The 18,450-nt window shown below is 37.6% G+C and overlaps 1 protein-coding gene across 1 annotated transcript in view; it reads left to right on the plus strand.

Moving 5' to 3' along the window:
* DDX10 (DEAD-box helicase 10) overlaps nucleotides 1-18,450 on the plus strand; it is a 312,278-nt gene that overhangs the window by 149,705 nt on the left and 144,123 nt on the right. Inside the window, exon 14 of the mRNA XM_086339093.1 lies at nucleotides 17,493-17,612. Coding sequence (XP_086195219.1) covers nucleotides 17,493-17,612 — 120 coding nt within the window. The remainder of the gene's footprint in view (nucleotides 1-17,492; nucleotides 17,613-18,450) is intronic.

Consider the following 18,450-nt stretch of genomic DNA (forward strand, 5'->3'; position numbering starts at 1 on the left):
CATGTAAACGGCAGATCCAAGAAGGCCATTCTGACCTTTCTTTTTCTTCTTGAGAGCAAGAGGTAAACTCTTATGTCAAAGGTGCCATCCTGATACCAGATGAAAGGAAACCATTCTTACTGTTAGAGAGTGGCCGTCTGTGTGAACAGACCTTGTTACTCACTCTCACCTTCCTACTCGCTTTTCCACAATTAACTACTCTAGCCCAAATCCTTTGTCTTGTTTTCACAGTTTACTACTCTTTGTCCAACCCCATACATAAGCTTTTGGCCCTAACTACTTTGGGTCTTTATTTTCCTTTTGAAGGCTTTCAGAAATATACACACAAAAAAATTACTAAATAAAATGTATGTGTTTTTCTCCTGTTACTGTGTCTTGAGTCATTCTTCTTAGGCCCAGCTGGGAGAAGGTAGAGGAGAAATTTTACCCTTCCATACAATCTTGTTTCCTGTTTACTGAGTTTCTTTTAGGTATTAGTAGTGCCTGGGTTTTCACAATTTTTTTGTTTTTATTTAAGTAAAATCTCATTTCAGAGCATGTTTACTTCTAATTAATAAGCATGTGTGTGTATTTAGTCACTAAGTCCTGTCCGGCAGGCTTCCCTGTCCTTCATTATCTTCACTTTAATAGGTATACGGTTCAATACTGTTATCTTCTATTTTAGGAACTGCCTTTTCTTTGCAGTCTTTGAATATTTGTTTTTTTTTGTTTTTATTCTTTTCACTGAAGAGCTGTTAAAACTGAGGATCCTATTAGTAGGGCAGAAATAGAGATGCAGACACAGAGAAGGGACTTGTGGACACAGTGGGGGAAGGATAGGGTAGCATTAAGAGAATAGCATTGAAATATATACATTACCATGTGTAAAATAGATAGTGGGAAGTTCTTATATAACGCAGGGAGCTTAGCCTGGTGCTTTGTGATGACCTGGAGGGTTGGGATGGGAATGGGTGGGAGGCAGCTTCAAGAGGGAGGGGACACATGTATACTTATGGTTGATTCGTGTTGTCATACAGCAGAAACCGGCACAACACTCTAAAACAATAATCCTCCAGTTAAAAAAAAAAAACAAACTACCTAATGGAAGTGTCTTTTTGGACTCATGATAACCCAGATGACCTGAAAAATAAGTTATTTCTTTGGAGTTCTTAGTCATAGATAAGCATGCGGGTGACAAAGCTTACTTTACTTGTTATATAATAAAACATTCTAAAAAGTTCAGCCTTCGATTTGGACAGAGCTTTTTCACCCCTACTTATTGTGTAATAGATATGATTGTCTCCTGAAAGGGTTAGTTCTTGGCCTCCTTGAACAGGAACTATGCTAAGAAATTTTGGGGGACAAATCTGATCACTTTATACTTCCAGAGTATGCCCTTGTCTTTTCCAATATATGAGAATTCTAAGCTATTGTAAGCTACTATGTGCTTTGCAGTATGATTCAAATCTGTTTCATGTCCTGTTTCTTGCCAGACTCCCAATTCCCCCTACTCACTTTCATCCCTGCTTTCATCTCCACAAAATGACTTAGAATTCTCCAAATGTGGCCTACACTTTGCCTAGCCTAGCAAATAAGATTCTCCCTGCTTGGAATACCCTGTTCTTGTTTCTCTATATCTGGTGAAATCTGTCTATTTGATGGAAACGCCTGTCAGAGTTTCTTATCTGAACCTCAGAACTCAATGATTTAAGTGACTGTTTCTCATTTTTTTTTTATTTTATTTTTTAACTTTACAATATTGTATTGGTTTTGCCATATATCAAAATGAATCCGCCACAGGTATACATGTGTTCCCCATCCTGAACCCTCCTCCCTCCCCATACCATCCCTCTGGGTGGTCCCAGTGCACCAGCCCCAAGCCTCCAGTATCGTGCATCGAACCTGGACTGGCGACTCGTTTCATATATGATATTATACATATTTCAATGCCATTCTCCCAAATCAACCCACCCTCTCCCTCTCCCACAGAGTCCAAAAGACTGTTCTACACATCTGTGTCTCTTTTGCTGTCTCGTATACAGGGTTAATGTTACCATCTTTCTAAATTCCATATATATGCATTAGTAAAGATAGCGTGTGGAAAAAAAATAAAGATGGTGTATGAAAATTATCGTTCTAGATGTATATGGACAAAGTTAATTTATTACCTTCAATAGATGCTTTAGGGCATTAGGAATTAATGTTTCTTTAGAGAACCCCCCACCCTGCCCCGAATACATTGGAGAAGGAAATGGCAATGCACTCCAGTATTTTTTGCGTGGAGAATCCCAGGGACAGAGGATCTTGGTGGGCTGCCATCTATGGGGTCGCACAGAGTTGGACACGACTGAAGTGACTTAGCAGCAGCAGCAGCCGCTAAATACCATCTAGTCTGAATTTGTTTCCTTCTATTGCTCTTGCACAAATTTTACCCTCCTTTGGAACATTTGTCACATTATAATTATTTGTTTGTACATTTTATATTATGTTTTGTTAGCTTTTCTATTTAGGCTGGGCATCTAGAGAACAGAGCCTGTCTTCTAGGACTTGACACCATGCCTGATATAGCACAGATGGTCAATAAATTTTAGTGAATATAAATAGATACAGATGCTGAGGATTATACTGACTTAAAGTGATTTAAATTTATTTTTTTCAGCACAGCTGTAGTCTACATTGTTGATTCCTTTTTCTAATTTATTTTTGTATTTGCTTTCTTTCTTGAGTACCTTAATATTTGCTGCCCTATTTTCTGGTTGACTCTGTATCACACATTAGCAGTTTTATTGTTCTTTGTGGGTGCTTCGTCTGTCTAAATAGAGTTAAGTGCTCCTAGTGAGGGCTTCCAGGGTGGATCAGTGGGAAAGAATCCGCCTGCAGTATAGGAGATTCGAGTTTGATCCCTGGGTCAAGAAGATTCCCTGGAGAAGGAAACAGCAACCCACTCCAGTATTCTTGCCTGGGAAATCCCATGGACAGAGGAGTCTGGGAGGCTGTAGTCCATGGGGTTGTAAAAGAGTTGGACATGATTAGCAACTAAACAACAGCAATGAGAACCTATTGGTATAGATTTCTGGAATCTCTAGTGTCAGATTTATAAGATGTTGAATTCTTATTAATTGACAGTTACATGAAAAGTTATATGTGAGATGATGTTTTTGCCTATTTGTTTGAATATAATGTTGCTTTTGTAGTATTTATAATTTTTGTGTTATCTATTCCCATTTTCTTAGTTGATTATGTTCTCTGTACATTATTATATTTACCCCTTAAATGTTTGTTCTGTGAATTGATTCCTCATCCAGGTGGTAAACTAATTTCCCTCCATTCTTTTTGCATCCCTGTATGTAGAGATGCAAATAGATGCGTGCTAAGTCACTGTAGTTGTGTCTGACTCTTTGCAACCTCATGGACTGTAGCCGCTGGGTTCCTCTGTCCATGGGATTCTCCAGTCAAGAATACTGGAGTGGGTTGCCATGCCCTCCTCCAGGGGATTTTCCCCACCCAGGCGGAAGGAATTGAACCCCCATCTCTTATGTCTCCTGCATTGGCAGTCAGGTTCTTTACCATTAGCGCCACTTGGGAAATAGATACTCATTATTTTTTAATGTCATGTTATTAAGTACATGCTGTGTTCTTGAAGAACAGAAAAGTGAATCATTTGAATTGATAGAACCACATATGGTGCTTTTTCAGCCTCTGGAGGATAGTGACAGTGCAGCTTCTCTTTGTGGAAAAGACCCTGTGGTGGTTAGATTTTGTACTTTGGAATGTCAGAATGCATTCTTTGAATGCCATAGTGTGATTGTTTCCATTTTTGTGAAGCAAATATTTCACTAGACCATAGTTTTCTGACAGTATTAGAATTAAAAAAAAAAGTTTATCTTCACATCTCCTTACACGCCTAGCCAATGAAGATTAAAAGGACACATTCACTATTTTATTAACTGGTTTCTGTTCTGTTGTGTTGTCTTTCTCCTCTCCTTAAAGCTTGAGATGTGTGCTTTTTGAGGTCGATTAGAAACATTTTCAAAGTGCCTGAGTTGGCGAAATGTTAAACTACTCTAGGATTGGAAGTAGATTGGCATGTGTAGAGAAGACCACATCACTAGCAAACTAAGATGTCAGATCTGTGAATCCTGACTATAATATGTTTTGTTTCCTGAATTTATTCTTAACTTCTTATAGTCTCAGTTTTCTCTTTCTCTTGTTTTGAAATACATTAATATTCAGTTCAGTCAGTTCAGTCACTCAGCCGTGTCCGACTCTGCAACCCCATGGACTGCAGCATGCCAGGCCTCCCTCTCCATCACCAACTCACAGAGTTTACCCAAACTCATGTCCATTGAGTCGGTTGGATGGTGATGCTGTCCAACCATCTCATCCTCTGTTGTCCCCTTCTCCTTCTGCCCTCAATCTTTCCCAGCCTCGGGATATTTTCAAATGAGTCAGCTCTTTGCATCAGGTGGCCAAAATATTGGAGTTTCTGCTTCAACATCAGTCCTTCCAATGAACACCCAGGACTGATCTCCTTTAGGATGGACTGGTTGGATCTCCTTGCAGTCCAAGGGACTCTCAAGAGTCTTCTCCAACACCACAGTTCAAAAGCATCAGTTCTTTGGCACTCAGCCTTCTTTATGATCCAACTCTTACATCTGTACATGACTATTAGAAAAGATATGGCTTTGACTATATGGACCTATATCAGCAAAGTGATGTCTCTGCTTTTTAATATGCTGTGTAGTTTTATCATAGCTTTCCTTCCAAGGAGAAAGCATCTTTTAATTTCATGGTTGCAGTCACTATCTGCAGTATTTTCTTGGATCCCATGACAATAAAATCTGTCACTGCTTCCACTTTTTTCCCTTCTATTTTTCATGAAATGACAGGACCAGATGCCATGATGTTAGTTTTTTAAATGTTGCGTTGAAGCCAACTTTTTCACTTTCCTCTTTCACCCTCCTCAAGAGGCTCTTTAGTTCCTGTTCACTTCTGCCATTAGAGTGGTATCTTTTGCATAACTGCTGTTGTTTATATTTCTCCTTGCAGTCTTGAGTCCAGCTTGTGATTCATCCTACCTGGCATTTTGCATGACATACTCTGCAGATGAGTTAAGTAAGCAGGGTGAAAATAGACAGCTTTGTCATACTCCTTTCCCAATTTTGAACTAGTCAGTTAAAATTCAGAATGTTACGTTTTAGTGTTACACATTTACTAATGAAATAGCAGGGACTTATTCTAAGATAGGAGAAAAACAAATAAATGGACAAGAATCTGTCAAAACCTTTCAGTTGCTGTCAGACTTTTTAAAATGTTTAAGTTAAAAAGGGCGGATTGAAATTATATTGATCACTGCATATTTAGCATGCAATTTGCCAGGACAAAAATGACAAAGTAGTAGAGCAATGAAGGACAGAAAACTTTTTTCTAGTTGTTAGGCTTTTGAGAGATTTTTTTTTTTTTTAATTAGATGTCAGATTTAGTTATATGGTCCTGCTAAGAAAGACACTTTTAAAATACATTCCTTGAATGATTCCCTGTGTTTTAAAGAAAACCATTTGTTGTTGCCCAACTTTTGATTTCCGTTTTATGGAGTTATTGAAAGTGTTCAGGAAAATTGTGATTCTCAGAGAAAAGTATGGTCTCTGAGATGTTTCTTATATATTTTATTTGTTATATATGATATAAAATGGGCTTTCCTAGTGGCTCAGCTGGTAAAGAATCAGCCTGCAATGTGGGAGACTTGGGCAATGTGGGAGATCCCCTGGAGAAGGAAATGGCTACCCACTCCAGTATTCAGGCCTGGAGGATTCCATGGACTGTATAGTCTATGGGGTCACAAAGAGTTGGAAACAACCAAGTGACTTTCACTTCACTTCACTTCATGTTATAAAGGTAAGAACACAAACTAGGTGTTGGGGTCTTTTTGTTTGTCAATATAGGTAATTTTTAAGTATAGTTGATTTACGATATTACCTTAGTGTCAGGGGTACAACATAATGATTCAGCATTTTTATATATCACAGAGTGGTCTCCACAGTAAATCTAATTACCATCTGTCAAAAGTTATGGCTATATTATTGGCTATATTCCCTATGCTATACATCATGTCCCTGTGACATATATTTTATAGCTGGACATTTTCACTTATTATTCCCCTTTATCTTTTTTTGCCTACCCCTTCCCCCACCACAGGATTTATAATGCCAGCCCTAACTTTGCTGGCATTGGCTATATGATCTTGAAATCTTCTTAACTTCTACAGATACATGTGTATGAGGTGTTTTTTCTCCAGGTGATTTTGACCTTTTGATCCTTTCTGGTTTCTGTATTTAATAATGCCAAAGTTTTAAAATCATTATTATGTTTTACATCAGTTCAGTTCTATCACACAGTTGTGTCCAGCTCTTTGCAACCCCATGGACTGCCGCATGCCAGGCCTCCCTGTCCATCAAAAACTCATGGAGCTTACTCAAACTAATGACCATTGAGTCAGTGATGCCATCCAACAATCTCATCCTCTGTCGTCCCCTTCTCATCCTGCCTTCAATCTTTCCCAGCATCAGTGTCTTTTCAAATGAGTCAGTTCTTCTCATCAGGTGGCCAGAGTGTTGCAGTTTCAGCTTCAGTATTAGTTCGTCCAGTGAATACACAGGACTGATTTCCTTTAGGATGGACTGGTTGGATCTCCTTGCAGTCCAAGGGATGCTCAAGAGTCTTCTCCAACACCACAGTTCAAAAGCATCAATTCTTTGGGATTCAGCTTTCTTTATAGTCCAACTCTCACATCCGTACATGACTACTGGAAAAAAACATAGCTTTGACTATATGGACTTTTGTCAGCAAAATAATGTCTCTGCTTTTTAATATACTGTCTAGGTTGGTCATAGCTTTTCTTCCAGGAGCAAGTGTCTTTTAATCTCATGGCTGCAGTCACCATATGCAGTGATTTTGAAGCCCCCCAAAACAAAGTCTGTCACTGTTTCCACTGTTTCCGCATCTATTTGCCATAAAGTGATGGGACCAGATACCATGATCTTAGTTTTCTGAATGTTGAGCTTTAAGCCAACTTTTTCAGTCTCCTCTTTCACTTTCATTGAGAAGCTCTTTAGTTCTTCTTCACTTTCTGCCATAAGGGTGGTGTCATCTACTTATCTGAGGTTATTGATATTTGTCCCGGCAATCTTGATTCCAGTTTGTGTTTCATACAGCCTGGCATTTTACATCATGTACTCTGTGTATAAGTTAAATAAGCAGGGTGACAATATACAGCCTTGAGGTACTCCTTTCCTGATTTGGAACCAGTCTGCTGTTCCATGTCCAGTTCTAACTGTTTCTTCTTGACCTGCTTACATATTTGTCAAGAGGCAGATCAGGTGGTCTGGTATTTCCATCTCTTTCATGGACCTAACATTCCAGGTTCCTATGCAATATTGTTCTTTACAGAATTGACGTTTACTTGCATCACCAGTCACATCCACAACTGTGTGTTGTTTTTGCTTTGGCTCCATCTCTTCATTCTTTCTGAAGTTATTTCTCCACTGATCTCCGGAAGCTTATTGGGCACCAACTGACCTGGGGAGTTCATCTTTCAGTGTCTTATCTTTTTGCCTTTTCATTATTGTTCATGGGGTGTTCAAGACAAGAATACTGAAGTGGTTTGCCATTCCCTTCTGCAGTGGACCACATTTTGTCAGAAGTCTCCACCATGACCCATCCATCTTGGGTGGCCCTACATCGCATGGTTCATAGTTTCATTGAGTTAGACAAGGCTGTAATCCATGTGATCAGTTTGGTTAATTTTCTCTGATTGTGCTTTTTGTTCTGTTGGCCCTCTGATGGATAAGAAGCTTATAGATGCTTCCTGATGGGAGATACTGACTAAGGGGGAAACTGGGTCTTGTTCTGATGGGCGGGGTCATGCTCAGTAAAGCTTTAATACAATTTTCTGTTGGTGACTAAGCTTGTGTTCCCTCCTTGTTCGACTTGAGGCCAAACTATGGAGAGGTAATGAAGAGAGTTAGGGCATCCTTTAAAAGGTCCCAGGCATGCAGTGCTGCACTGAGTGCCCCCCACTCTGCAGCAGGCCACCACCAACCCACGCCTCCGCCGGAGACTCCTGGACACTCACGGGCAAGTCTGGGTCAGTCTCTTTTGGGGTCACTGCTCCTTTCTCCTGGATCATGGTGTGTGCTAGGTTTTGTTTGTGCCCTCCAAGAGTCTGTTTCCCCAGTCCTGTGTAAGTTCTGGCGGCTCTATGGTGGGGTTAATGGTGACCTTCTCCAGGAGGGCTTATGCCATACCCAGGTCTGCTGCACCCAGGGCCCTTGGCTCTGCAGCAGGCCACTGCTGACCCGTACCTCCATAGGAGACACTCAGACACAGTTGTGGCTCAGTCTCTGTGGGTTCTCTGGGTCCTGGTGCATACAGGGTTTGTTTGAGCTCTCTGATTGTCTCTGGTGGGTATGGGGTTTGATTCTAAACATGATTTTACCCCTCCTACTGTCCTGCTGCACCTTCTCCTTTGCCCTTGGATGTGGGGTATCTTTTTTTTGGTGGGATCCAACATTCTCTTGTCGACGGTTGTTCAGCATCAAGTTGTAATTGTGGAGTTCTTGCATGAGAAGATGAGCATACGTCCTTCTACTCTGCCATCTTCCTCTGCTTTTTACTTACACTATTTAATAAATGGTATATTTTAAAGAAAATCCAATTTTAAATGATTGGACATCATACAAACACACTTTTTTGAAATGTATATGTGTAGGCTGGCCTTTGACCTTTCATTTGATACTTCATTCTTAGCTAACTTTGTAAACAGTAGAAGGCAGAGCTTGGAAACGTGATGTACATGTAGTTGTGAATATGACTTTTACTGGATTTGGTGGTGATGTTTATTATTTCTGTCTTAGTTAAGATATATCCCATGCATGACTTGTGATTTACTAATGTAAGCCAATTTAAAAAATGGCAGATGTTAAAATCATGGATAACCAGTAACAGTGAATTACCTTGTCTTGGGAGTATGGGAGGCTGACATCAGCACCTCTTAAAAGTCTTAAAATGCATGTCAAAAATGGCTTAACTAATCGGTTACCAAGTCCCGTTTGAATTTAGTATATATCTTAGTTCTGTTAATGTAGCTTTTTGTGAAGGCTTTAAATCATAGAAATTCTCTTTCTCTAATTTAGAGAGTAGAAGTGCGTATGTTTTTGTGTGTAATATCATAGAGTGTGTATGTATAAGATTGTAGAGAAGTAGATAGCTGCTTCCCCAAGAGAGAGTGTACCTTAGTGTCATAGTTTTTACAGTAGTTTCGTCACTGCTGCCCCAAGTCTTTTAATTTACTTTATTACCACCATTATTGCCTCCCTTATGGAGTCAGTCTCCCTTAACTTTGTTAACTGAATGGATATGTGATAGAAATTAGCTTTCCTTTTTATACTGCTAAATTTTTAGTATGTAGCTTATATTTGTAAGTTCTCGAAGAATTTCAGAAGTTGTAGGAGACAACAGAAATGTGATGTTGCCAATTTGGACACTCATTAAAAATGATATCCATGCTGTCATTTCTAAAATCTAAAAAGAGAGACAAAAAGCATGTATCAGGCTGTATTTCTCGAAATTGCTTCCAGCTGCCTGCTTCTTAATATAAAATGTTTATTAAAAGTGGCAGGTTAAAAATTGAATTCCTAAGGCAAATATGGCTAGCTCTAATTTTGCTAAAGAATTGGAAATACCTGAGAAATTGCCTCTATAGTGGCTTCGGTGTGGAGTGAGGGGCATGGTTGGAGCAAATAATACGTATTTCTTGGCTAGCAAAAAAAATAAAAAATAGCAAACAGCCTAGATAGTTTCATTGAACTAAAGACAAATTTACTAAGGTAGTGAATTAGAAATATGAATTATCTTTATATTTTATGCATTGCAACAGTATAAAAACTGCTGCAAAGTTAGAATGAACCATTTAAGATAGAAGATAACATAGAAACAGTGATGGATTTGCCTGGCCATGAAACTCAATTGAGGATGAGACTTAAATTAAGGAAATAAGCAGAGTAAAATATGGTTGAGGTGGAGAAAAGAAATTTAAATCTTACCTAGACTAGTTAGAGGAAATGAGATTTAAAGAAGTATTAGATTGAAATGCTATGAAGAAGCTTTTTAAAATCGGGAAAATTTGTGTTAATTCTGACAAGAAATTAATGACAAAAAGAAGATACATGTTGAAGGAGAAAAAAAAAACACACTGGTGTTTCAATGAGTCTTTGGTGGGGGAACTTTTGAACAGTAAGAGAAGAAATAGAGAGCAATGGCAACTATATTAGAGATAGATTTGAAAATTGTTTTTGTGAAAGCATTCACTGTTTACGGTGGCAGGTTAAGAAGCAGGTAATGGAATGTATTCTCAGTTAAATTGTAGATTCGGGGAGTAGGAATCATGCAGGAGGAATCTAGCGACCAAAAATCTTTGTGAAGATTGGTTGTGCCTTTGTTGTTGTTCTTCAGTCATCAGTTGTGCCCAACTCTTTGTTATCTCAAGGACTGCCGCATGGCAGGATTCCCTGTACTTCAGTATATCTTGGAGTTTGCACAAACTCATGTTCATTGAGTCGATGACGCCATCCAACCATCTCATCCTCTGTCACCCCCTTGCCTCCTGCCCTCAATCTTTCCCAGCATCAGAGTCTTTTCCAGTGAGTCAGCTCTTTGCATCTCGGCAACAGTCCTTCCAGTGAATATTCAGGGTTGATTTCCTTTAATATTGACAATTAGTTTGATCTCTTTGCAGTCTAAGGGACTCTCAAGAGTCTTCTCCCACACCATAGATCAAAAGCATCAATTCTTTGGTGCTCAGCCTTCTTTATGATCCAACTCTCACATCTGTACATGACTACTGGAAAAACCATAGCTTTGACTATACAGACCTTTGCCGGCAAAATGATATGTCTGCTTTTTAATACATTGTTTACATTTTTCATTTCTTTTCTTCCAAGGAGCAAGGGTCTTTTAATGTCATGGCTGCAGTCACCTTCCACAGTGATTTTGGAGCCCAAGAAAATAAAGTCTGTCACTGTTTCCATTTTTTCACCATCTATTTGCCATGAAGTGATGGGACTGGATGCCATGATCTTAGTTTTTTGTGTGTTGAGTTTTATGCTAGCTTTTTTACTATCCTTTTTCACCTTCATCAAGAGGGTCTTTGGTTCCTCTTCGCTTTCTGCCATTAGGGTGGTATCATCTGCATATCTGAGGTTATAGATATTTCTCCCGGCAATCTTGATTCCAGCTTGTGCTTCATCCAGCCAGGCATTTTGCATGATGTACTCTGCATAAATTTAAATAAGCGGGATGACAATATACAGCCCTGACATACTCCTTTCCCAATTTTGAATCAGTCCATTGTTCCATGTCCAGTTCTAACTGTTGCTTCTTGCCCTGCATACAGATTTCTCAGGAGGCAGATAAGGTGGTCTGGTATTCCCATCTCCTTAAGAATTCTCCACAGCTTGTTGTGATCCACAAAGTCAAAGGCTTTAGCATATTCAATGAAGCAGGAGTAGATGTTTTTCTGGAATTCCTTTGATTTTCCAATATTAAAGGAAATCTGTGATCCCACAGATGTTGGCAATTTGATCTCTGGTTCCTCTGCCTTTTCTAAATCCAGCTTGTACATCTGGAAGTTCTCAGCTGACATACTGTTGAAGCCTAGCTTGAAAGATTTTGAGCATTACCTTGCTAGCATTTAAATTGACCACAGTTGTATGATAGTTTGTACATTCTTTGATTGCCCTTCTTTGGGTTTGGAGTGAAATCTGACCTTTTGTAGATCCTGTGGCCACTGCTGAGTTTTCCACATTTGCTGGCATATTGAGTGCAGCACTTTAACAGCATCATTGTTTAGGATTTGGAATAGCTCAGCTAGAATTCCATCACGTCCACTAACTTCGTTCATAGTGATGCTTCCTAAGGCCCACTTGACTTCACATTCCATGATGTCCGGCTCTTGGTGAGTGATCACACCATCATAGTTATCCAGGTCACTAAGACTGGTTTGTATAGTTCTTCTGTGTATTCTTGCCACCTCTTCTTAATATCTTCTGATTCTGTTAGGTTCGTACTGTTTCTGTCCTTTATTGTGCCCGTCTTTGCATGAAATGTTCCCTTGGTGTCCCTGATTTTCTTGAAGAGATTGCAATACTCATTTTTGTGTTTTCCTATTTATGTTGACTGGTTAAAATGGCTCTTTTAAAAAGAATCATAAATATTTCATAATAAATATCTTGTCATTGCTGCTTAACATGTTGTAGTTATGTTAATCATTTCTTATTGCTTTATACGTTGAAACTGCAGTTGAGTGTATTAGTAGTACATGGTCTTATTGACCATACAGAATAGAAAAAGAGAAATACTACAATGTAATTAGTGGTGTATGGCTTTATGGACCATACAGAATAAAGAAAGCTTAACGTTTACTTAAGTTTGCGTTTTAATATAATCATAAGAACTGATCTAACCTTAAAAAAGTGAAGAACTTCGTTGGGCAATGTTGACTTTCGTATGTTTGATTTTCTGTTTGAATAATGCACATTATTTATAAAATATTTAAAAATTTGGAAGGATTTGTAGAATGGGTCTTTTAGGCAGTTTTACTTGATATTGGCACAAATATCAAGTAATGAGATAAATACACAAATAAATTCTGTAATAGCTATTATAATTCTTATCCGAAAGAGGGTGGGGTTAGGGTCTTGTAATTTGAGTAGCATATTCTGAGCAATGATCTTTTGGTTAAGATGCCAATAGCATAGGCACAAAGGCTGAAATAAGCAAGGGGACTACATCAAACCTAAAAACTCTACACAGCAAATGAAACAAGTTAAAAAGATAATCTAGGATGGGAGAAAATATTTACAAACTATATATCTGATAACTGGTCAATATTATCTTAGATATATAAGGAACTCAAACATCTCAAAAACAAACAAAAAGGCAAATAATCATATTTTTACATGGACAAATGACGCAAAGAGACTTCTTTTTCCGAAGAAGACATACCAGTGGGCAACAGGTGTATCACTAATTATCAGAGAAATTTAGATAGCTTTAAAATTGTCCAGCAGTGTATCCTTAATTCATATTGTAAAATTAAAATATGTGAGTTACTGTAGTTCAGTAAATGTAGAATGTGTGTGTGCTAGTCACTCAGTCGTGCCCCAATTCTTTGTGACCCCATGGACTGTAGCCGCCAGGCTCCTCTGTCCATGCAATTCTCCAGGCAAGAATACTGGAGTGAGTTGCCATCCCCTGCTCCAGGGGATCTTCCCAACCCAGGGATTGAACCGGGGTCTCTTGCATTGCACACAGATTCTTTACCATTTGTGCCACCAGGGAAGCCAATAATACAGGATTTTGAAGATTATGTTTACATGGCAGGCAATTTTGCTTTTTTTAGAAAAAAAAAAAAATAAACTAGTTTTACTAAGTTTGGTTACTTAGGTACTAAAGTACCTAACTTTTGGTACTAAAGTTAAGTACTTTTGGAATTTGGAAAAGCAGTGTTTATAAATGCTACAAATGCCCTGATCTTTAACATGAAGGCATAATAGGTATCCTCTAAGATTCCTATCAGGCTTGATAGTTCTTTATTTTGTTAGTGTTCTTAATTTTTAGATGCTTATGGTGAGGTAGGTTTTTCTCATTGATTATGTTTTGAATCTTCTTGAGGCCAATATTAACTAACATGGCCCTTTTGATAGGAACTGTTATTATGTTTGTAGCTGTTCTTGTTCTTTTATCTTCCAAGTTATTCTTGGCAACCTGCTACAGCAATCAGTGTCAAGAATGACTTGATACATTATCAACTTTGTATTTTATGACATTTTCCTCTTGGCATTTTGTTTTAAAGTATAGCATACATGGTGTAGAAGAAGTGCAAATAGAAGTGAAAATGGGATTTTGATGTTTTATGTCTTGTCAGGAAATCTTTCATTATACTTTGATGAAGTATGGCACAAACCCAGAAAATGGAAATTTTGTTATTTAAAAAGTTAATTTTATAAATATTATAAATATCTGCTTCTTAAAACCAAAGCAAAGTGAAACAAAAGAATATTACCCTATATGGCAAAGGTATAAACATAAATGGGAGAAAATATTGAAGCTTCTTTAACAAATGAAGAAATTTTACAAATAAATAAAGTTCCTGAAATTAATTAAAAATGCTTGCAAAAGATAAATACAGTGCACTGAAAAATAAAGGCCTTTGTAAAGATGTCTTTCTATGTTTGATATAAAAATGCATATTAAAACTTTCCTGAGATATTTTTTTGCCTAGTTTCCTGGTAAATGAAAAGCCTAATATACTTTGTGTAAATAGATTTGGAGAATCAGTTACTCTCAAATTGTTGATCAGAGTACAAATTTATATAACTTATTTGGAAATATCTTTCAAAATTTAAATACACATACGCTAGATTCAAGGGATTAGATCTTATAGAGTGCCTGATGAACTATGGACAGAGAATTGTGAAATTGTACAGGAGGCAGGGATCAAGACCATCCCCAAGAAAAAGAAATGCAAAAAGGCAAAATGCTTGTTTGAGGAGGCCTTACAAATAGCTGAGAAAAGAAGAAAAGTGAAAGGCAAAGGAGAAAAGGAAAGATACACCCATTTGAATGCAGAGTTCCAAAGAATAGCATGGAGAGATAAGAAAGCTTTCCTCGGTGATCAGTGCAAAAAAATAGAGGAAAACAATAGAATGGGAAAGACTAGAGATTTCTTCAAGAAAATTAGAGACACCAAGGGAACATTTCATGCAGAGATAGGCACAATAAAGGACAGAAACAGTATGGACCTAACAGCAGAAGATATTAAGAAGAGGTGGCAAGAATACACAAAAGAACTGTACAAAAAAAATCTTCATGACCCAGATAACCACGATGGTGTGATTACTCACCTAGAGCCAGACATCTCGGAATGCGAAGTCAAGTGGACCTCAGGAAGCATCACTATGAACAAAGCAGTTGGAGGTGATGGAATTCCTGGTGAGCTGTTTCAAATCCTAAAAGGTGATGCTGTGAAAGTGCTGCATTCAGTATGCCAGCAAATTTGGAAAACTCAGCAGTGACCACAGGACTGGAAGAGGTCAATTTTCATTCCAATCCCAAAGAAAGACAATGCCAAAGAATGTTCAAACTACTGCGCAATTGCAGTGTCTTACACACTAGCAAACTAATGCTCAGAATTCATTTGATTCTTGGGACATAAACTGAGATAGCTGAAGAAGACATAACATACAACTTTTTAACTGGATATCCTTTATAAAATAAATAAACGTGTTACCTACTAAAATTAATATTCAAAAGAATGACATTGAACTAAAACTCTATAAGCTGTATATGTAATACTCCCATCAGTGGACACACAGAAGGTATTTGTTCATCACGAATATATCACTAATGCAGTGATGTTTGCTACTCAGTTCAAACATCTGTTCCTCAAAAGGAAGGTTTCTTTGAGATCCTGTCCTTGCTCTAGACTAGCTAGGGCAAGCACCCTATTAAAGAATTCATCCTCTATATTTTGTCTGAGCACTTAATATATCTGTGATTAAATAATTCAAATTTTTCCCCCATTGATTAAGTTAGGTTCCTTGAGGGTTGAGAATCCATCTGTCTCTTTCACTGCTGGGGCATTGTGTACTATGATATACCCTCTGTGTTGATAACAGTGCATATTTGAATGAGTGAGGATTAATTCTAGAATATCATACCAACACCGCAGCCTATTAGGAAAATGCGTGTTTGTCTTCTCACCTGTGTTGGCATTTCTGTTCCTTCTTTCAGTGACTTCCCTAAAACAAACGAGCAATTTAGCATTTTAGTGTGTGTGGGTAGGAGGTGGAGAACACAGATCCCTTTTAGAAACCATGATTAACATAAAATTGCAAAGATGTAAATACCCCCAAGTTTTGTTATTTAATTTCAGTGATATGGATTTCCCTAAATCTCTTCATATAGACCCACATCACTCTGAGGTTTTGCTCTGAAGGATTGATTTTTCTATTATTTTATTTTATTCTTACAGTTTTTGGTATCTTTGCTTTTTGACCCTTTCTCTTGTTCTGTGACTGGCCTTTTGTGTTTTATTACAAAAAATTTCAAACATGCAGAAAGATTGAAAAAGTGTACTTTGATTCCAAAGTATCCGTCACTCATATTATGCAATTATCTTTTTACCGTATTTCCTTTCTCATGTAGTTTTCTGTCAATCCATTCATCATCCTTTTTTCAATTAATGCATTTTTGAGTAAGTTGCCAATATCATTGTACTTTTTTCCATATACTTCAGCTTGCCTGGCATTAACTAAAGTTCAGTATTGTTTACAGGATTCTTTTTTGAGGTAGACATTTATATACAATGAAACACACCAATTTTAAGTGTAACATTTGATGAATTTCGACATGTGTATACACAAACTCCTATTAAGTGGTAGAACAGTCTCATCACCTCCAGAAAGTTTGCTCCTGTTTTTCCTCATTTTTTTGTGCTTTTATTTAACAATTAAAGCTTACTCCTGTTTAATTATTTTTACATTATAATGATCCCCTCAGCTTTGCACTGTTTGATAGGCATTCTCTCTATCATAAGTTGAAGGTTGATGACAAAGTATCCGCCAACTCAGGATTGTTAAGAATCAGCCTAGTAATAAAACTAAGAAATCTAGTAGGAGTTAGGAACATAATCTCCAACCTGGTGGTTGTGTTGGTCGTGTTCTTTGATAAGTGTTTGCAGGGTAAAGGGGGAGTGGGAGTAATGACTGGGTGGAAGAAAGTCTTATTAGTGCTCTGTGTTCACATGGTACTAAAGGGAGCAGTTTATTTTGGTTGACAAAATTCCTGTTCACGAAGTCTTACTTCTTAAGAAGTAAGACTTTTCACCTTTGAACACATTTCACCTTTGTGCAGTAAGACCATTTCACCTTGGAACACAACTTACCTGTTTCCCAGTATTCATATAGTGAATTACTGTAATGGGAAGAAGTAAAAAACAATGTATTAGAGTCATTTTGCTTTCCAGGGAAACATTTTTCTAATCTAAAATTTTAAGTTTTTTTCTTGGAAGTTATAGCTGTTTTTTAAGTGTGTTGTTTTTAGCTGAAAGATAGCTTGCTTTCCCTTATATGTCTATTTATAACATTATCATGTAGTTTCTAATGCTTCAACATTATCAGTATAGCACAGTTTAGTACCGGAAGTTTAGTAACACAGTTTAGTAACAGTAGAAATTTAAGATTATTTATGTCTAACACTCATATTGAAATTTAAAGTCCTTTAGCACTGATAATTTTATTTCTAGACAGCAACTTTGGTGCTTCTCATTAGCCAATGAGCAATAAACACATTCAAGTTTGGAAAGTGTATTGCCAGTGTTAAATTGTTAATATAAGACAGCCATTTAACTAATCATCTGTGCCTTTTTTTTTTTTTTTTGGTATATTCTGACACAGAAGAAAGAACCTTCTAAATCCAGTATGAAGAAAAAAGTGACCAAGATTGCAGAAGCAAAAAAAGTAATGAAGAGAAATTTTAAAGTAAATAAGAAAATAACATTTACTGATGAAGGAGAGGTAAGATTCTATAAATGCTTCATTTCTGAGGTACTTTTCAAGTATTAGAAAGTTTGATTCTGCTGCTGAGATGCCATTTTTAATAAGAAAAATGAATGTTTTTCAAGACCTCTCAGGCAACATTGTTTCTGTAGGTATTTAGTCAGCTCTACATATGTAGGCAAGAATGCCTTTGTGACAGCAAGCTGGGCTACTTCTTAATGATTAACAACAGAGTTTGTTTTCTTTTTTTTTAATCAGAGTATAGTTGCTTTAAAATGCTGTGTGTGTTAGTTTCTGTTGTATAGCAAAGTGAATCAGCCATACGTGTGTGTGTATATATATACCCTCTTCCTGGGATTTCCTTCCCACTTAGGTCATCACAGAGCATTGAGCAGAGTTCCCTGTGCTATACAATCAGTTCTCATTAGTTATCTGTTTTATACTTAGTAGTGTATATATGGTGCTTCTTAGGTGGCTCAGTGGTAAAGAATCCACCTGCCATTGCAGGAGATCCAGATTCAATCTCTGGGTTGGGAAGATCCCCTGGAGGAGGAAATGACAACCCACTCCAGTATTCTTGCCTGAAAAGTCCCATGGACAGTGGAGCCTGGCGGGCTACAGACCATGGGTTTGCAGAGTCAAGAGTCGAACACGACTAAGTGACTGAGTGCCATCATGCACCAGTACATATATACCAGTCCCAGTCTCCCAGTCCATCACTCCATTGGTATCCATATGTTTGTTCTCTGTCTTTCTGTTTCACAAATAAGTTCATCTATACCGTTATTCCATATGGTTCAGATATACCATATATATTTCACATATATGTGTTAATAAATAATATTTGAACCATGGT

Source organism: Bos grunniens, chromosome 15 (assembly GCF_055505025.1).
Source record: "Bos grunniens cultivar Pamir isolate PY7600 chromosome 15, Bosgru_T2T1.0, whole genome shotgun sequence".
Lineage (NCBI taxonomy): Eukaryota > Metazoa > Chordata > Mammalia > Artiodactyla > Bovidae > Bos > Bos grunniens.